This window comes from Bos javanicus, chromosome 1, assembly GCF_032452875.1.
Source record: "Bos javanicus breed banteng chromosome 1, ARS-OSU_banteng_1.0, whole genome shotgun sequence".
Classification (NCBI taxonomy): Eukaryota; Metazoa; Chordata; class Mammalia; order Artiodactyla; family Bovidae; genus Bos; species Bos javanicus.
Window position 1 is genome coordinate 110642025 of NC_083868.1, and position 22148 is coordinate 110664172.

General features: G+C 35.8%; 1 protein-coding gene and 1 non-coding gene across 4 annotated transcripts in view; one reads left to right on the plus strand and one right to left on the minus strand.

The window, feature by feature from the left end:
* The window catches only part of LEKR1 (leucine, glutamate and lysine rich 1), a 214911-nt gene that overhangs the window by 123044 nt on the left and 69719 nt on the right, over nt 1-22148 (minus strand). For all 3 annotated transcript variants that reach the window (XM_061417727.1, XM_061417712.1, XM_061417718.1), the window contains 2 exons: nt 17305-17480; nt 4923-5108 (listed from right to left, as the gene is read on the minus strand). In XM_061417727.1, the coding sequence (XP_061273711.1) occupies nt 4923-5108; nt 17305-17480 (362 nt within the window). The remainder of the gene's footprint in view (nt 1-4922; nt 5109-17304; nt 17481-22148) is intronic.
* TRNAW-CCA (transfer RNA tryptophan (anticodon CCA)) lies at nt 11259-11331 on the plus strand. The gene has a single exon. It is a non-coding gene; the product is annotated as a tRNA-Trp (tRNA).

The following is a 22148-nucleotide window of genomic DNA, read 5'->3' on the forward strand; positions in this document are numbered from 1 at the left end:
GGACGGAGGAGCCTAGTAGGCTGCAGTCCATGGGGTCGCTAAGAGTCAGACACGACTGAGCAACTTCACTTTCACTTTTCACTTTCATGCATTGGAGAAGGAAATGGCAACCCACTCCAGTGTTCTTGCCTGGAGAATCCCAGGGACGGGGCAGTCTGGTGAGCTGCCGTCTATGGGGTCGCACAGAGTCGGACACGACTGAAGTGACTTAGCAGTAGCAGTAGTAATTAAATATTTCTTGCTTGTTTACCATATTTCTGGTGCTAATTTTGTTTCTGTTTTTTAGCAGTTGCCTGCTTGGAGTCTTCTCACATTCTTGAATAAATTATTTATATTGATTGGATAGTAACCCTTTGCATATCATATATGATATAAATTTTTTTCCATCTATTTTTATGTTATTTGGCAGGTTTTTTAATTCAGATATTCTACATTTTTATAGGCAAAACCTATCAATTTTACTCTTTGTAATTTCTAAAGTGCTGCTTTATCCTCTATAATTAGGGTAAGTTCTATATCTTTTTTTGGTGCTAGTTTTTCCTGTTATTTTTTTCCTATTTAATTTGAGGTTTATTTTGGTGTCTTTGGGTTATTTTGCTTCAGTTATCCCTATCCCACTTATTACATAATTTTGTTTTTCCCATTTGCTAATAACACTTATATTAAAATTGATTCTACTTCTGGATTTTCTATTCTGTTCTAAAAATACACATGGTTATTTTTACAGCTGCTAAACACTCCTATAACAACCTATTCCAAATATGCTAGACCTAGGGAGCTAAACACCGTCCTTGCTTTCCAGACTATTTAAAAATATATTTTCCCAAGATCTGAAATGAGAGCAACCAACACAAAGTAGCAGAAGCAGTAGAGAATTTATTCCAAGATCAACCAGTATTCAGGACCAGAGGAGGTAGGGGATCATGTTGGGTGTCCAGTGTTTCGAGGACATAGCAGCTGCACCCTCTCCAGATGGTTTTGGCGGGGCATGATTAAGGCTGTGTTTCTGGCAGTTCTAGCTTCACAGTTTTCGAACCATCTTCTAACCACGTTCTCAAAGATTCTGAATATCTACATAATATCTTTTCAATAAAATCCTTTGATAATTAATTTCTAGTACTTGCAACTAAGAAATCTCACTAATGCTTATTTTAATCTATTCTGTTTATTTTATATATATGTTTTTTACAAACAAAAAAACATTTTATTAACATTGTTATGGCAATGCCTCCCATGAACTGATGGATCCTCAACAAGTGATGAATCAGAGTGAAACGATTATTGTAAACAGTGCAGACAAAGAATAACCCTAAACCTCAAAAGAAGATGGAAAATCACTTACAAAAAAAGTAAATAAAAATAATATACATTTTTCTGTTTTAAAAAGTACAAATTCTCAAATGGCAGAGGGTGGAAAGCCCCAGGACCTGGCACCCCAGTATCCTTGATGGTTGAGGGGACGGGCCTACTCTGGCTCCTGAAGTTAAATTTAAGCATCCTGGTTCTTCATCTTTTTTACTACTGCTATACAATTTTCATTCCTAATAATTTCTTCAGCACATCAGCTTCACAGTTAACCAGCCTTCATCAAAGTGTTAAGAGCAGAGACTCTCCCGTTGTAAGGCTAAAATCTGAGTAAAGAGTGAAGAGACCAGACATGAGAATCTTAAAAAGCCAAATGATGGCGGAACCAGTGACAAACACTCCTTTTAAAATAAGCCTTTCTATTTTTTTTACTACGCTGAAATGTGAACATGCTTTTTCCTATTTTCCTTATTTTCAAACTAGTACAAAATTTGCCTCATCACAGAAATCACCTTGAGCATTTATTAAGAGTACAGCATCTTAGAATCTTGGAGATACTTAATGTGTTTGAACTGATGTGCAAGAATATACACTTTCAATAGGTCCCTTTATTATCTTGCCACACAAATTTCCACAGTTCTGGATATTCTTATGGTCAGGCAATTTTGGAAAACACTTCCTTAGCTTTAATTCTTAGAAAACTTGTTAAGCTAATGGTCCGTTTTTGTAAGAGGAAAGTGGAGGGTGGAAATTCATCCCCCCCCCCTTTTTTTTTTTTAACACAGAAAAGGAGTTCAGTGTTTTCATATGCCTTTTTGGAACTGAGTGAAATGATTAAAGAGCTAACAAGCTTTGGCCCAACAGAGACCTGAGTTTGAATCTTAGCAGTGTGACCATGGCCTACTTCTCTATGTCTGATAAGAATAATAAAAGCTTACACATTAGAATGGGGCTTCCCAGGTGGCAATAATGGTAAAGATCTGCCTGCCAATGCAGGAGACATAAGATACCTGGGTTCGATCCCTGGGACAGAAAGATCCCCTGGAGAAGGAAATGGCAACCCACTCCAGTATTTTTGCCTGGAGAATCCCATGGACAAGAGGAGCCTGGAGGGCTACAGTCCATAGGGTCACAAAGAATTGGATAGGACTGCGTGTACACATTAGAATACTATGAGGATTAGATGAAAGATGCTTGCTGCTGCTGCTGCTGCTGCTAAGTCGCTTCAGTCATGTGCTAGTCAAATGACTGGCAGAGAGGGTTCCTAGTTAGTGAAAATGTTCTCCTTTTCTTCTCTTGTCTTATGTCAGTAAATTACTTCTTTTCTTCAAATATAGAAAGGTAGTTACTTGACTTAACCCTTAACTGCCTGTTACATGCAATATAAGACACATTCTCTAATGTTTTACTGTTCTTTCAAGAAACAAAAACATTTAAGGAAATGGCTTATCTTAGAAATCAGATTTGGAGAAGGCAATGGCACCCTACTCCAGTACTCTTGCCTGGAAAATCCCACGGACGGAGGAGCCTGGTAGGCTGCAGTCCATGGGGTCGCTAAGAGTCGGACACGACTGAGCGACTTCACTTTCACTTTTCACTTTCATGCATTGGAGAAGGAAATGGCAACCCACTCCAGAGTTCTTGCCTGGAGAATCCCAGGGACGGGGCAGCCTGGTGGGCTGCCATCTATGGGGTCGCAGAGTTGGACACGACTGAAGCGACTTAGCAGCAGCAGAAATCAGATTAAATGATGAAATAAAAGAGAGATAAGAATAATAACCTTTAATTTGGGGGGGACTGCATTTTTTAAGAGTTATTTATAACTATGAAATGTATGTTTTAGCAAATCCATCCTAAATTTGTCCTCCTCTATGAAGTCTGAAATAACAGAATGGCATATTAAGAGTTTTATTTTACATAATTTTATTTAATTTTATCAATGAGGAATATATTCAAGTGGTTCAAAATATTTTGAAAGTATCAAATATACAGTTGAAATTGTTACACTGATGTTTATAACATAAATGTATCTATAATATTACTTTAATATTTTTGTCTTGATTTTGGTAACAGGTTTACCCTGGCTTTATAGGATGAGTTGGGAAATATTTCCAATTTTTCAGTTTTTTAGAAAATATTGTATAAAATTAGGATCCTCCCTTCCTTCAAAGTTGGCAGAAATTGCTTGTAAAATATAATCTAGCTTTTTTCTGGTGAGAAAATATTGCTTTGATTTCTTTAATAGTTATAGGAACATTTAATCTTTTTGAGTAAGTTATGGTAAGATATATTTTTCTAATAATATGTCCATCTCATGTAAGATTTCAAAGTTGTTGGCAGCATTCACTTTTCTTTTTACTGCAGTGGACAGAGGAGCCTGGCAGGCTACAGTCCATGGGGTCGCAAAAGAGTCGGACGGGACTTAGTGACTAAACAAAAACAACAACATAGAGCCTGCCAGGCTCCTCTGTCTATGGGATTTCCCAGGCAAGAATACTAGCAGGTAGCCTATCCCTTCCCCAGGAGATCTTCCCAACCCAGGGATCAAACTGGCATCACCTGCATTGCAGGTGGATTCTTTACCACTGAGCCACCTGGAAAGCCCCTAGTACATGCTACCACCTAAAAAAATGTTAGTGTTCTATGTTCTACCCCATTTCAGTGTCTTATGGTTGGTCTAGGGACTAGGTTACCAGCAAACATGTTTTCTAAATGGCTATCTGACTCCAATTCTTTGATGTTCGGAACACCTCCATACAGTGCTAACGGTTTAATTTTGCTAAAATATTTCTTGTGTTGTATCATTCTCCTGATAACCAGTTGTCAATGATTTCTTACTGCCTTCAGGAAAAAGTACAAATCCCCATAGACTTACTGCTGATATACTCAATGTTCTAAGGTAAACACTTTAAAACCTTGTCCAAGGCTCTCAAAACATAATTTTTAATCTTTTCATTTGGAAAAATGAAGGAACATCTAAAAATTTGGACTTACCTTATATAACAGCATATACTGTATAGTCTTTCAGTATTCTAAACCACCACCCACTGGGGATGATATACAAAAGCAACTCCTACTTTATTTTCCTGAAATCTCACTGTAATTGAAAAGTCTTTATTGTATTCACTAATACTTGCCACTCTAAATGGCAGATTAGGAATGGGTGATAGCAAACATTTATAACAGAATCAGTTATTGGCATAGTAATAATTAGGTATATTTATAACACAAACTTGGAGAAGGCAATGGCAACCCACTCCAGTACTCTTGCCTGGAAAATCCCATGGACAGAGGAGCCTGGTAGGCTGCAGGCCATGGGGTCGCTGGGAGTCGGACACGACTGAGCGTGTTTCACTTTTCACTTTCATGCATTGGAGAAGGAAATGGCAACCCACTCCAGTGTTCTTGCCTGGAGAATCCCAGGGACAGGGCAGCCTGGTGGGCGGCCGTCTATGGGGTCGCACAGAGTTGGACACGACTGAAGCGACTTAGCAGCAGCAGCATAACACAAACTAGTTAAAACAAGATTTTTGTTGTGATTATAAGAGAAATAAAAATTTATACATTTCCTTATTACAGCTAGTTGCTAACGACAGCAAAACATAATTCTCTTTTACCTAGTACTTCCTTTTGCAAGTCATGGCATCTGGTTTGCAAGTTTACTTCCTGTTGTTTGGATGTCTGAATCTGCTGAGATCTCAATATGGCTGCATCTGACAACAACTTCAGATTTTTCATTTCCTCTTCAAGGCATACATTGTTTCTCTGGGACACTGTCAAACTTTTATTTAGCATCTTTATCTCTGTAAAGAAAATTCAAAGTTTACAAATAGACAACACTGGATCATAAAACATTTTTTTAAAAAAATGATTATTTTATTTTAGAAAATTGATAGTTGAAAGCCAAGATGACTTCTCTGAGAGTATAGAGAGTATAACCAAAAAGTTGAGTTTTAATTTAGTAGTCATTCTGAAAAAGAAAGGAGAAAAAAGACTGTATTGCAAAATGATACAGGAAACCTTTTAGTAGTTTTTTTAAAGCCTTTAAATTGTGTTAAATGACAATCCTGCCTGCTTTTTAAATACTCATATGAATAAATAGCATAATATCTCTGTAATGTTCTAGGTTTTATTGAAATTAAATTGTTTTCTTGGCAACATGATTCAGAAAAGTAAATTTAAATGTGCTAGCATGAGCTGGTTGTGAGGAATTTCTGGGAGATAACTAGGCTATATTCTACACAAATTATGAAGAAAGGTGGTGGGTTGGAGAGAAATAAAAGGAACCAGTGTTTAAAACTAATAAATTTATGGGCAGAAAGTATTAGTTAGTATATCTTAATGATTCTAATAACACTCTCCACTCAAAATGAGACTAGAATTTCATCATAGCAATCACTTCTTATTACTCTATCTACTTAGATTAAGTTTAATAAAAATATGCCTTCACAGCATTATGTAGATTTTAATGTGCTAATTTTATATAATTTTGTGAGAAATTCATAGAACATTTTATCTGTCAGAATGATAATTATCAAGCTCTCCATCAGTCTTTTCAGCACTGCTGCCTTAAATCACCATTAAAACATATAAACACACATGCAATAATAATAAAAAATACTATAAAATTTGTACAACCACAATTAACTGAATTGAAGAAGATGTGATCTACATAAAAATCTGGACAGTCTGCTTTTCTAGAGAGTTCACGTGGCATTCTCTTCCTTGTTTAGCTCATCCTGGACTATGTGATTGGTTTAGGGTGTGATAGGGTCTCAAAGAAAGGCGGCTTGGTTTACTGGTCTTGGAGCAGAAATAGTAGCCACATGGGCCAGTGAAGACGAGAAGTAGACTTCTATGGGATACACATGGCTGCAGAGGCAACATGGCCAGTAAAAGGTTACAAGAGAAATAAAGCAGTATGCTGAATGGAGCAGAGAGAAGAGAGCATGCCCCAAGGGATGGGGATGAGTAGGATCAGGAATGGTCTAAGGAGAGAAAAGCAAAATGTTTTTCTGTGGGAAGATAGTACATCTGGAAGAAAAAGTGGCACTTAAGGTAGACCAAGGGCATGAACACAAGGGGTCTGGCACCTTCTTCACTTTTGTTCCTAGTCAAAATGGAAAACCTAGATAAAGAATTTGGCAGAGACCAAATAAGTGGGGGTCTATTATATTCCAGGGGGTTCCTTTACATGGGAATTTTTTCCCCTAAGACTAGCTCTATGCTTCTGAAATTTTATGGGTATGTTGCCATTTGTGTGAGGAAAACTACTAACAGTACATAGAGTCTTTAAAAGAATACAGTTGAAGAAAACAAGGAGGTTGCAATTTTTCTTCAGGCCTAAAAAAAATCTTCCTGGGTATTTTTGTAGCCATAAAGGTGGCTTCTTATGGCTGAATAAATTGTACCGTACCCTAAGCATATCTATCTAAGATGAAGTCAGAATGACACTGCAGAGGAGCACACACATGCTGTGACCTATTTATCGTCTGCCAGGATGATACTGGTTAGGTTTGCAGCTGACTCTCTCAGTGTACACTACTATCTGTCTCTAAAATAACTACTCGTGTCAATGTGACTTTCTATTTGATATTAAAAGAATAAGAATCTGCAATAAAATTCATTTGTGAAATATATTTTGACACATGGAAAAGTACAGCAAGATTTAAAAACTAATAGGAGGCACAATGTTTCTAACATGGAATTAGAAGAGTAAACACAATGGGGTCAATTAACTCACCCTTGGCAAACTATACATTCCCTATACCTATGGCAATCCTGGTGTCAAATACTCAATCCTACCTTTGTCATTAATACAACTTCATAATTGTCAGTTATGTGTCCCAATTTGGGATTCAGAAATTATGATTTACTTATTCTGGTCATTGTACCCACTTTATGCTTTCCCTATCTTTTCACTATCCCATGTGCTACCTCTGCCTTGAAATGTTTCCTGACCAGATATGTTACACCAATTACACCATTTCTATGGCATTGATCATATGTAAACATGTGGTCTCCTATTAGACTGCAAGTTATTTTAGGCCAGGGGTAATAGACTCAATGGACATGAATCTGAGCAAACTCCCAGAGTTAGTGGAGGACAGAGGAGCCTGGTGTGTTACAATCCATGAGGTCACAAAGAATCGGACACGTCTTGGCAACTGAACAACAGTATCTTATTCATTTTTTATTCCTCCTATAATTTCTACTACAATATCATAGAATTAACAGAAGCTCAATAAATATCTACTAAATGAGTAAAGGCATTATTGAGCAAAGCTTCTAATAGTTTCTAATATACCACATATGTCTTTATTTTACCTCTCCCTTCACTTCAGAGGCAAGCATTTTGAGCCCTAAATTATTTAATGTCAGACTTGGTAAGGCAGTAAATACACACATCTAAAAGAAGGAAACATTTTAAATAGGATAAGCACATTAGGCCTATTCTATCTCTAATTTCATCAATCTTACGAAAAGTGTGGATCACAAAAGTTACTATTGAAAAAAGAAGTATATTATTTAAAATGTTTGTGGGGCTTCCCTCGTGGCTCAGTTGTAAAGAATCCACCTGCCAATAGAGGGGACATGAGTTTGATCCCTGGTCCAGGAAGATTCCACACACCGTGGGACAATTAGGCCCATGCACCACAACTACTCAGCCAGCAGTCTAGAGCCTGTGAGCATCGACAACTGAAGCCCATGCACCTAGAGCTTGTGCTATGCAGCAAGAAAAGCCACTGCAATTAGAAGCTCAAGCACCCAGCTCACCAACAACTGGAGAAAGCCCGTGTGTAGCAACCCAGCACAGCCAAAAATAAATAATTAAAAAATAAAATAAAATGTAATATTGTCCAAGTTTATAGCCAATGGATGTTTTTAGTTTTAAAGTTACTTTAAAGCTTTAAAGTAGGTGTGATATAATTTGCTACCTGATGCAAGTATAATTATTAGTATCAAAACTAATCTCATACAATTTATTTGCCTTGATAAGACTTTTTTGTTGTTCTTAGTCCTGTTAGCTTAGTCAAAGTATCATAAAAATATGTTAAGTAAATAAGCTTTTAGGAAACCTCTATATATAACCTTATCACCAAGGCATACTGATATTAAATAATATTTAAAAACTCTGAAATGCTAGATTTACTATTTAATGTGACATGAAATAGTGAATTAAAATAGTGACTATTTATTTAATGAAGGGATCATAAAACACTATATAGACTAAAAAAAAAAACACCTCTATTTTAATGTGACATGGAATAGTGAATTAAAATAGTGACTATTTAACGAAGGGATCATAAAACACTATATAGATTAAAAAAAAAAAAACACCTCTATTTTGAAATAGAGATTTACAGGAAGTTATAAAGAACTGTATGGGAAGGTCCTGTGCTGCTTTTATTCCTCCTCTTCCCATACTCACATTGTGTATAACTACAGTACTCTATCAAAACTAAGAAACTGATCCTGGTATAATCCACAGAATTAATTCAGATTTGACCATCTATACACACCTTTATTTGTGTGTGTGTGCGCACACACATGCACATATGCGTAGCTCTCTGCAATTTTATCACATATGTAGGTTTATATAATTATTTATACCAATACGATCAAAATACAGGATTATTCTATCACCATAAAGTTACCCTGCTATCCCTTTATAGCCACACCTACTCCTATCCCCACCAGCTGTAATCGCTGGCAACAACTAGTTTGTTCTCCTTCTCTAGAATTTTATTTCAAGAATGCTATATAAATAGACTTATAATATGTAACCTTTTTGAGGCTAGATTTTTTTTCACTCAGCCTAGTCCCTTGAGCATGTATTAATAATCTATTTATTTTTTATTATTGAGTAGTATTCCATGTTATGGACAAAGGACAGTTTGTTCATTCATTGAAGGACATTTGGGTTATTTCCAGTTTGAGCTATTATGAATAAAGCTGCTATGAAAACGCATGTACAGGTATTTTCATGAACTTAGATTTTTATTTCTTTTGGATAAATGCTTAAAAGCGCAACTGCTGGGTCATGTGTTAAGTGCATTATTAGCTTTAGAGGAAACTGTAAAGTTATTTTCTAGAATGGCTATTCCATGTCACATTCTCACCAGCAATATTGAGTGATTTGGTTTCTTTTCTCCTTGCCAACACTTCTATACTCAATTAAAATTTTAGACATTGTAAGAGATATTTCATAGTATCTCATCATGGTTTTAATTTGCATTTCCCTCAGCCTTCTTCACAGTCCAACTCTCACATCCATACATGACCACTGGAAAAACCAGAGCCTTGACTAGACAGACCTTTGTTGGCAAAGTAATGGCTCTGCTTTTCAATATGCTATCTAGGTTGGTCATAACTTTCCTTCCAAGGAGTAAGCGTCTTTTAATTTCATGGCTGCAATCACCATCTGCAGTGATTTTGGAGCCCCAAAAATAAAGTCTGACACTGTTTCCACTGTTTCCCCATCTATTTCCCATGAAGTGATGGGACCATATGCCATGATCTTAGTTTTCTGAATGTTGAGCTTTAAACCAACTTTTTCACTCTCCTCTTTCAGTTTCATCAAGAGGCTTTTTAGTTCCTCTTCACTTTCTGCCATAAGGGTGACGTCATCTGCATATATGAGGTTATTGAGGGTCGCAAAGAGTTGGACACGACTAAGCGACTGAACTGAACTGAATGACTAATGATGCTAAACATTTTTTCTGTGCTTATTTGCCACCTGCATATCTTCTTCAATGAAATTTCTGCTCATGTATTTTGCCCATTTTCTAACTGAACTATTTTTCTGATGTAGAGCTTTGGAAGTTTAAAAAAAAAATAAATTCTAGATAAAAGCCCTTTGCCAGATATGTATTTTCTCCAGTCTGTAACTTGCCTTTCCATCCTTTTAACAGGGTCTTTCACAGAGGAAAAGTTCTTAATTTTGCTGGGGTCCACTCTATCAGTTTTTCCTTTTATGTATATGCTTTTCAGTCTAAGAATGTGAGGTTACAAAGATTCTCCTTTTTCCCTAAAAGTTTAATAACTTTATCTTTTACAGTTAAAATTATGTTTCATTTTGAGTTAATTTTTATATAAGGTATGAGGTTCAGATCAAAGTCTTTGATACCCAGAACCATCCAGCCTTTGTTGAAAAGGCTAGACTATCTTTCCTCTGCTGTGCATCCTTGTCAAAAACCTTATCACTCTTATCAAGAACCACTTGGGCTGTACAAAACAAATAAATTACAGGGATATGCTGCAAAACACAGGGAATATAGTGAACTTTTTATAATAACTGTAAATGGAATATAAACTTTAAATATTGTGAATCACTATGTTATATACCTGAAACTATATATAATATTGTACATCAACTATATCTCAAAATAATACCTTGTTAAACATATTTGTATGGATCTAAATAAATACATACACATATATATTTAGTTTCAAATTTTAATTATGAAATAACTGACATACATCACTGTGTAAGTCTCAGGTATACACTATGATGGTCTAATCTATACTTATTGTGAAATGATTACAATAGGTTTAATAATATCCATAGTTTCATATAGATACAATAAAAAGAAAAACAATTTCTCCTTGTGATAAGAACTCTCAAGATTTACTCTCTTAACAAATTTCCTACATATCAGAGAGCAGTGTTAAACTTTAACAGTCTTACTTCAACTCCCCTTCTCCCTCCCCTCGATCCCACATCTGATAACCACAAATCTAATCTCTTTCCTATGCATCTGGTTAGTAGCTTTTCTTGTTTATTTTTTGTTTTTTTAGGTTCTACATATAAGAAGATCATACAGTTTTTATCTTTCTCTGGCTTATTTCACTTATCATAACCTCTTTAAGGTCAATTCATGTTGTTCCAAATGGCAGGATTTCAGTTTTTATGGCTGAATAATATCCAATTATATAAATATATATGGGCTTCCCTGGTGGCTCAGAGGTTAAAGCGTCTGCCTCCAATGCAGGAGACCCGGGTTCGATCCCTGAGTCAGGAAGATCCCCTGGAGAAGGAAATGGTAACCCACTCCAGTATTCTTGCCTGGAGAATTCCATGGACAGGGGAGCCTGGCGGGCTACAGTCCATGGGGTCTCAAAGAGTCGGACACGACTGAGCGACTTCACTTCTTCTTCATATGTATATATATAATTTATAATATATAATATTATATGATATATAATATTGTGTTATATATATCTCACAATTTCTTTATCCATTCACCTGTTAACAGAAACGTAGGTTATTTCCATGTCTTGGACATGTTTGCATGTATTGTAAATAATGCCACTATGAACAAGGGAGTACAGATATATTTTGGAGTTAGTGTTTTCATTTTCTTTGGAGATATATATATATAAATATATATACACAGAGAGAGAGAGAGAGAGAGAAAGGCTTCCCTGGTGGCTCAGATGGTAAAGCATCCACTTGCAATGCGGGAGACCTGGGTTGGGAAGATCCCCTAGACGAGGGCATGGCAACCCATTCCAGTATTCTTGCCTGGAGAATCTCCATAGACAGAGGAGCCTGGTGGGCTACAGCCCATGAGGTCACAAAGAATTGGACATGACTGCACGACTAAACCAGTACACCACATATATATACATATATTTAAACTATAGGTGAAGAGCATTAATTTTGTTCCACTATTTAGGAGAAAATCTACAAGACAACCAAATGAACATTTCTGTAGGATAAGTGAAAATCTAATACAACAGAAGGAACATAGACTTTAGAATAAAAAGAATAAAATAATAGAAGCTGACATATCTTGATTTTTACTGTCATAGGCATATTGTGGTGTGTGTGTGCATGTGCATTTTACAGATGATGACAATGAGGTCCAGAGATTTTGTAAGTGGTAGAGTCAGTATGTGAACTTTGGCTCTCTGACTCAAGAGCCCTGCCAGTAGGATTTCTGCGTGTGTGCTAAGTTGCTTCAGTTATGTCTGACTCTTTGCAACCCCATGGACTGTAGCCCAGTAGGCTTCTCTGTCCATGGGATTCTCCATTTACCTTTAAATATTTGGGATTCCCTGATAGTTCAGTTGGTAAAGAATCTGCCTACATTGCAGGAGACCCCAGTTTGATTCTTGGGTCGGGAAGATCTCCTGGAGAAGGGATAGGCTACCCACTCCAGTATTCTTGGGCTTCCCTTGTGGCTCAGCTGGTAAACAATACACCTGCAATGCAGGATCCCTGGGTTGGGAAGATCCCCTGGAGAAGGGAAAGACTACTCACTCCAGTATTCTGGCCTGGAGAATCCATGGACTGTATATTCCATGGTGCCGCAAAGAGTCGGACACAACTGAGTGACTTTCACTTTTCTTTTTTCATACATATTAAAGTATAAACAATTATATATTTTTTAAAGTAAAATGTTAAAAATTGTTAGTTTTGCAGCTGAAAACATGGTTGTTATAATAGTTATCTGTATTTGTCTAAATTTAATCCTCAAAATTAAGTAAAAAATTTAGGAGTACTTTATTATCATACACAATTCACCTCTAAAGGCACACATCATATAATAAAATTAGCTGAAGTTGTTATACAGTTAGGATGCTTTCTTTTCTCTAACATTTAATGAAAAAAAAATTAAAATACACAGAAAAGTTGGAAGTATTGAACCAAATATACACAACACCTAGATTCTTCAATTAACATTTTACTATATTTGCTTTATCACATAGCTACTCATCTATTCAACTTACATTTTTATGCATTTCAAGATAAGTCAATATATTTGATTCCCTAAACACATTATTAACTAGCATTAAATATAGATTTCTAATTTTTTAATGGAATTTTACCTATAAAGAAACGCACAAACCTCAAATGTATCATTAGATTAGTTTTGAAGAATGCATCCATCGTGTAACCCAAACCTCTGTCAAAATAGAAAGCATTACTGTCACCACAAAAAGTGCCTTCATGTCCCTTTGAGTCAATCTTCCCCTCTGAGATAACTAGTGTTGCTTCTGTCTTTTTTCCCAACTGTAAATCAGTTTTGCCTATTCTAGAACATCATATAAATGGAATCTTACAATATGCAATTATTTGTATAAGGTTACTTTCAGGCAGCATAATATTTCTGATGCTTATCCAGGTTACTGCATTACTATAGTCCATTTTATATTCCACTGTTTGTTCAGTTGTTGTTTATTTTTACATAATCCATTCTAGTGATGTACTTCTAGGCTTTTACCATAAGGCTATTTTGAATAAAGCTTGAATAAAGTTACTGAATATTTTTATGAACATATGCTTTCATTTGCGGGACATGATAAATTCCAAAGAGAAGAATTTCAGTGTTATCAGACAGACGTATCTTTAGTTTTATTAAAAAATTATCAGATCTTTTTTCAAAGTGACTATAGCATTTTATACTTTGATCAATTTGTATGAAAGTTTTTTTTTGTTGTTGTATGAAAGTTTCCGTTGCCCTGTTCACCAAAATTTGCTGCCGTCAAGTCTTTTTCACTTTAACCTAGTGGGTATGTACAGGTATCTCACTGGTTTCAATTTGCATTTCCCTAATGACTCACAATGCTAAGTACCATTTCACGTCCTTATTGGTCATTGGTATATCTTTTCTTGTAAAGTGTTCTACTCAAATCTTTTAGGCATTTTTGATTGGATTGTTTGTCCTTTTACTATTGACTTGTAGGTGTTCTTTATGTAATCTGGACAGCAGTCCTTTGTCACAGATTTTTTGAATATTTTCTGTCTGAGATTTACCTATTCATTTTCCTAATGTATCTATTGATGAGTGGAAGTTTTTAATTTTGATGAAGTCTAATTAATCAATTTTTTTGGTAGTTCTTACTTCTGTCCTCTGAGAAAACTTTATTTACTATCAATTCATGAAGATATTTTGGTGTTCCTTGTTTTAGCTTTTATATTTAACTCTGATATATCCTGAATTAATTTTTATGTACAATGTGATGTAGGAGTCAAAGTATATTTTCCCACATCAGTATTTAGTTGTTCCAGCACAATTTGTTGAAAGACTTTCTTTTCCCATTGAATTGTTTTGGTGCCTTGTCAAAAGTGAAATGGTCATATCAACAGGTGTCATTTACAAGGCTATTTTGTTTCACTGATCTATTGTTGATTCATATGCCAGTATTACAGTGACTTGTTTACTGTGATTTTATAATAAATCTTAAGTTGGGTGATGTTAATTATCCATTATTATTAGCTTTTTAATAGCTTTTGGTGTTTTAGTGGTTGATGTAGAGATTATACATCCTTAACTTCTTAGTCTACATATATTGAATACTGCACCATGTCACATAAAATACAAAAGCGTGCAACTATATGGATCTATTACCCCATCCTTCTGTTCTTTATGCTCCAGTTGTCATGTTAAAACTTAAATGAAAATACTTTATGAGCCCCAGAGTATAGTGTTATAATTCTTACTTTAAATGAGCGTAGACATTTTTCAATTTAAAGGAAAAAGGAATTTCATATTTACTGATATTTATTACTTATAGTATATTTTAATCCTTTCCTGTTCATTTTTTTCAATGTATATCTCTCTTCTTCAAATTGAATAATTTCAGTTGATCTATCTTAAAATTCACTGATTCTTTCTTTGGTAATCACAATATGATATAAAAGTCTATCCAGTAGATTTTTTTTTAAATTTTATTTTATTTTTAAACTTTACATAATTGTATTAGTCTTGCCAAATATCAAAATGAATCCGCCACAGGTATACATGTGTTCCCCATCCTGAACCCTCCTCCCTCCTCCCTCCCCATACCATCCCTCTGGGGTAAACTTCCCAGACTTCTGGGTCGTCCCAGTGCACTAGCCCCAAGCATCCAGTATCGTGCATCGAACCTGGACAGGCCTCTCGTTTCATGCATGATATTTTACATGTTTCAATGCCATTCTCCCATTTAGATATTATATTTTTAAATTCTTGACTTTCCAATGTTTAGTAGTTTTTTGCTGAGATTTTCTATCTTTTCATTCATTATTAGCTTATTTTCCTCTATGTCACTGAATATAGTTAATGGCTGATTTGAAATCCTAGTCAGTTAATTATGTCATCTAGTCCAGTTCAAGGCTGGTCTGTATTGACTGTCTACTCTTGAGTATAAGGCATCTTCTCATTTCTTATCCTAAATGCTGTGGATGTTATGTTATGGAGATGCTGGATTCTATTATGCTCCTCTAGAGTATTGATTTTTTTTTTTTTTTTGGTATTGCTTTGTTTTAGTGGGCTTCCCCAATGGCTCAGTAGGTAAAGAATCTGCCTGCAATGCAAGAGACATGGTTTCTATCCCTGGGTCAGGAAGATCCCCTGGAGGAAAGCATGACAACCCACTCTAGTAGTCTTGCCTTAACAAGTAGTTAACTTGGCTGAACTCAAATACTTAAGACTGTTTCCCCTTAGGGTAAGTAGCAGTAATGTCAGTTTAACCTTAGATGAGCTGTTTAAAGTCTGTTTCAGGGATAAGCCAGAGATCTGGGAAGAATTTATAAGCGAAAGTTGAGCTCTCTTTCTATCTCTTTTTGAGGGTATCCTCGCACTTCTCAAAGCTAGGGCTGCCTTGATAGCTGTCCACAAGTTTTCAAACCAAAAAGACAACAGATTTTATCAAAGTTTTAGCTTCCCTGCATGGATTAGATTGTACACTGCCCTCAATCTAACAGTCATTTAATAAACACCAAAACAAACAACAACAACAAACAGGGAATTCAACCAGTGCTATTCTCTTCTTTTAATTAAAAAAATAATATATTTTTTTAGATCAGTTTTAAATTGATAGCAAAATTAAGCAGAAAGTACAGAGAATTCCCATGTACTCTCTGCCCCCGACATATGCATGGCTTCTCCACCATCAACATCCTGCCCCAGAGTGGTACATTTTTTTTACAATTAATGAACCTGCACTGGCACATCATTATCATAAATCTATAATTTACATTAAGGGTACACTCTCAGTGATGTAGTTCTATGGGTTTTGACAAAATGTATAAAGACACATATTCACCATTATAGTAGCACACAAAAGTTTCACTGCTCTAAAACCCTCCATGCTCTACCTATTATCCTTCCCTCTTATCCTGGCAACCACTGATTTCTTTACTATCTCCACAGTCTTACCTTTTCCAGAACATCATATAGTTGGAATCATCCAGTGTATGGCCTTTTTAGATTGGCTTTTTTCAAACAGTAATTAGCTGCTGCTGCTGCTGCTGCTGCTGCTGCTGCTGCTGCTGCTAAATCACTTCAGTCATGTCCGACTCTGTGCGACTCCACAGACGGAAGCCCACCAGGCTCCCCCATCCCTGGGATTCTGGCAAGAACACTGGAGTGGGTTGCCATTTCCTTCTTCACAGTAACAGACCTTCTTTCAATTTTTCTTCTTTCAATTTCAATTGAAAGTGAAAAGTGAAAGTGAAGTCGCTCAGTCGTGTCGGACTCCTAGCCACCCCGTGGACTGCAGCCCACCAGGCTCATCCCTCCATGGGATTTTCCAGGCAAGAGAACTGGAGTAGGGTGCCATTGCCTTCTCCACAGTAACAGACCTTCTTTCAATTTTTTTTAATGTTTCTTCCATGTGTTTAGACTTGGTCACTCTCCAGTGTTCTCAAGTAGCAATTTTGTCCAGAATTTATAGTTGTTATCTGTGGGAAATCTGATCTAATTAGATCTAATCTGATCAGTCATTAACAGAAGAAAAAGTTTTAAAATACAAATTTGTACACTTAACAGGGATAACCAGACTTCTAGTCACTGTTCAAAACTGACATATCAGAGCTTATCTTAGATCAGGCCTATAATTATTGAATTTTGGGACTGGAATAGATTTTAATGGTCATCTAAAGAAATAATAGGTTTAAAATTAATCATAATTCCCATCACATAAAATGAAATATCATTATTCCATTACTTATGATGTGCAATTTACAAAAGAAGGATGGTTATATTTTAAATATATTTAACAAACCTGTCAAGGCTGTTTCACTTATTGATTTAATTTGTAGAAAAACTTCTCTCTTCAGTGAAGTCCAGTTTTTAAAATGATCATATATTTCATTTTTAATGCTGTTTAGCTCCCTTTTAGTAAAAGCAAGTAATGCAAGAGTCTTAGTCCAGAAATATTTGTATTCCATCAATCTCTGACTGTAAAGTAGTAAAGAAAAAATTAGGATTTAAAAAAATAGCAGGCATAATAACAAATATTTTTTAAAAAAATTTCTTTGAAAAATGGTTTTACAGTAACCATATAATCTACAGTTCAAATGGAGACAATTTTGAAAGTGAAAGGAGGTGCTATCTACATTATGCTGAGATAACATATAAATGGGATATTCCAGAAAGACTGAGGTAATATGATCATCCCAGTTCATTTCCACTGTGTTATTATTTTCAACTATAAATAAAGATAGCTAACTATCCTCTTATAATTAACAGCAAACATTTGAAGAAAATTAAGTCAAAAGTGACTCAGTCACTGAGCCTAAAAGAGAATCTCAAATTTGTAGACAACATTCTCCTGTGCTATGGCCCTATAGGCAGTGTAAAACATGGGGTAATAATAAGTGAAACCTTTTAAGTGACTGATCCAGTGCTTCTGCTTCATCAAATGCCACAACTCAAAGTAACCACATGTGTTTTGCCATCCCAATGATTTTTATTACTTCAGATGTCCTGGCTAACGTTTACCTAACAAATCAAGCAAGATGCAGACAGATCCGAGTGTTATCAGAAAAAGAAGAGGACTGAAGCCATGGCAGTTAATTATTTTGTTAATATTTATCTCTCTAAGTAGACTAAGACCTATTACGCAGAGAGTGTATCTGTCTTGTTCATCACAGTCTCCCTAGCACTTAGCACAGTACCTACCACATAGTATATACTCAACACATACTGATGAATGAATGAATGATTGAAAAAAAATCACTCAGTTGAGGGATAAAGAAGTAAGAAGTAAAGAAGTACTGAGGACAAAATACTGGGCAACACCAGTATTTATGGGAATAAAACAGAGTACAATCTTTCAAAGGAGATGAGATAGGAGCAATCAGTGTGTCAAAAAACAAAAACAAAAACAAACCAAAAGGATAATGTCTGAAAGGCCAGGGGTAAGAGAATTTAAAGAAAGAGTAGTGGTCAGTATTTAAGTCCTCAGATAAAGGCTAAAAAGTCCATTATGTCTGGTATTGAGGAGGCCTTTGGTGATTTCAGTGATATCAGGTAGGAAAAGACTGAGCAGTAAAGCAGAAATGAGGAAATAGTTATGTGGTACCAGCAATCAAGAACCTTGACTGAGGCAACAGGAGAGAAAGAAGAAAATCCACAGTAGAATAGTTTGTTAGGATGGGAGACATCGGAGTGTGTACATAGCTGAGTAGGAGTGCAGTCACAGAGACTAAAACACATGCAAGAGATGTGATCACCTCTTGTGCAAAGAGCTAGAAAGGACAGATGTAAAACAAAGGCTGAAAGATTAGCCTTTGTTAGGAAGAAGGGTGGTGTCATTTTGTGTGGTCAATTACTAAGGTCCATGTGAGTGACCAAAAGCCACAGGGGATCCTCAATCAGCATGCAGACCTCAGAGCTAAGAGAGACGCTGATTTCAAAAAAAAGAAATCAAAGGAAAGGGTGGGGTGAGGGAGGGATGGATTGGGAGGTTGGGTTAGCAGATGCAAGCTATTGCTTTAGAACAGATAAAAATAGCACAGGGAACTATATTCAATATCCTGAGATAAACCATAATGGAAAAGAATACAAAAAAAGAATGTATACATATATATATAGGTAATTGAGTCACTTTCCTTTATAACAGAAATTAACACAACACTGTAAATCACTCAAACCTCATTTAAAAAACAAAAAATCAAACAAAGAGTCCATATAGATCACTAAATCAAGGGGCCCAATAGTGAGAATGGGGTTTTGAACATAAAGCCAGTAAGTGGTAAGAAAAAGAGACAAGAAGTATGAACTAAGTAAAGATTAAGGGACTAATGGGCCCAAGGTAAGGTGCTGGGAGCAAGCAATGTACCTGGGGGTCAAGGCCTAGAGAGATATTTAATAGAAGAAAGACTGGATGTGGATGCATGTGCTTCTGCAGGGAAAAGGGCAGGAAACAGAAAATTCAACCTTCTTAAATAAGAGCATTTCCATCACATTTTGTAGAGCCTAGATCTTACATGATCAGTGTGGATAGAAGGATGGCTTTGGTCTAAAAGATGACTACAAAAATTAGGTTTAAAAGTGTGTACTTATTTGTAGATTGAGAAAAATCATTATAAAAACAATTGTAAAAGTTAATAAATCCCATCAATATCACAAAATACCGAAACAGGATATAACTTTTAAGTAACAGCTCTATAATACTTATCGCCTACAATTTTTGGCTACATGCTTTACAAGCACCTTTTCATATGAGAACCACTGTATAATAATACTTTATGCAGAGAGAATATAAAAATTATACAGCTTTTCATCTAGCATGGCCATTAGTTTTATTTTCAGTGGTAATTTAGAAAGATTCTTTTAGCTTTATAGTCCATTATTGGAAATATCATTTAAATATTAAGCATTGTCAAATTTGGAAAAATCCTTACGAAAACCTTTCATATACGATAAATTTTTGGAATTTCAAGTTTTATCAGAAAATGACATCTTAAATTATATTTGAAATGATGAAACTCATAAACCAGTTTATCTCAGATGTCCTGAAATAGCATACCATGATTCTATGCTATATTCAGCAATGTTAGCAGCTTTTGTCAAATCAGCAAGAAACTTAAATCTTTCTCCCCAATGTATTCAAATTTTGAACGCCTCTTCATTGAATGGGTTACAAAATAATCCAAGAAATTTTACTGAAAATGTATCTCTTATGACATAATCTAAAAAGAAGTTAAAATTTGTTTCTTCATGACAGAATAATTTCTATTGTTTAAATTGTTCATCTTCATTGCTTTTATTTCATTAATTTAAAAAATTTCATATACACCCTGATTTTTAATCTTCAATGTCTTGCTTGTGTAATTAAAGCAGTCTAAAATGTCTTTCTAAATGGCAGTTACAATGTATATTCCCAATTTGACTTTCCCTTTCAGATCCTCCAAATGCCAGTGACTATCCCAAAGTAAGATAAGGGAAATCATAACGCAGAGACAGAGTTTTTATAATTTAAATTTATCCTACAATTTAAAACCAACCTACTTTTGCCAGGGGCACTACCAGAAACTTGGTGGCGGGGGGGCTTTGAAACGTAAGTATCATTTGAGTCACAGGAAATATGCCTGTATTGATAACTTTCAATTCTCTTCATGAAATATATAAGGCAAGACACATAGCTGCTGAGAGATAAGTAGCACAAAGAATTTTAAGCAGAATATTGAAGATTTAGAATAGTATGGGGGAAATTGAGGACCTGGTGTTTAACAACCTATATGTAGGTATAAAGATGAGGATTTTAAGGGTAAATAAGCAGCGGTAAAAGTAGCTGGAGTATTGGTAAAGTCCTTTATAAAGAACAATTGAACATGAAAACAAGATGAATTTAGATCCTTACTTTACATCATTCACAAAAGTTAAAATGGATCACTGACTTAAATTTAAGACCTAAAACTCTAAAACCTTTAGAACAAACTCCTGGAAAAAATCTTGTGACCTTTGGTTAAGCAGAGTTCTTAGATACATTACCAAAAGCACAATCCATAAAAGAGAACATTGATTAAATTGTATTCCACTGAAAATAACAACTTTCATTCTTCAAAAACACACAATTATGAAAATGAAAAGATATGCCACAGTCTGGGAGAAAAATTTGCAAATCATATTTCAAATAACAGACTTGTACCCAGAACATACAAAGAAGTCTTACAATCTGATAACAATAAAACCAACCAGTGAAAAAATAGACAAAATATTTTAATATATTTCAGCAAATAACCATACAAATGGTTAATAAACACATGAAAAGATGCCCAACACCATCAGTCATTTTGGAAACACGTATCAAAACACAATGAAGTACCATTTCACAGCTTCTAGAATGGCTATTTCTTTGGAAGGAATGATGCTGAAGCTGAAAGTCCAGTACTTTGGCCACCTCATGTGAAGAGTTGATTCATTGGAAAAGACTCTGATGCTGGGAGGGATTGGGGGGCAGGAGGAGAAGGGAACGACAGAGGATGAGATGGCTGGATGGCATCACTGACTCGATGGACGTGAGTCTGGGTGAACTCCGGGAGTTGGTGATGGACAGGGAGGCCTGGTGTGCTGTGATTCATGGGGTCACAAGGAGTCGGACATGACTGAGCAACTGAACTGAACTGAGAATGACTATTGGCAAGAACAAAGAAAAAGTAGAATCTTCATTTCTGGTAGGAATATAGGTACAGCCACTTTGCAAAATAGTTTGGAGGATTCTTAAAAGTTAAATATCAATTTACTATCAGTTCAGTTCAGTTCAGTCGCTCAGTCATGTCTGACTCTTTGCGACCCCATGAACCGAAGCACGCCGGCCTCCCTGTCCATCACCAACTCCCAGTTTACCCAAACTCATGTCCATTGAGTCGGTGATGCCATCTAACCATCTCATCCGCTGTCCTCCCCTTCTCCGCCTGCCTTCAATCTTTCCCAACATCAGGGTCTTTTCAAATGAGTCAGCTCTTCGCATCAGGTGGCCAAAATATCAGAGTTTCAGCTTCAAAATCAGTGTGTCTAGTGAACACCCAGGACTGGGCTCCTTTAGGATGGACTGGTTGGATCTCCTTGCAGTTCAAGGGAGCTCTCAAGAGTCTTCTCCAAAACCACAGTCCAAAAGCA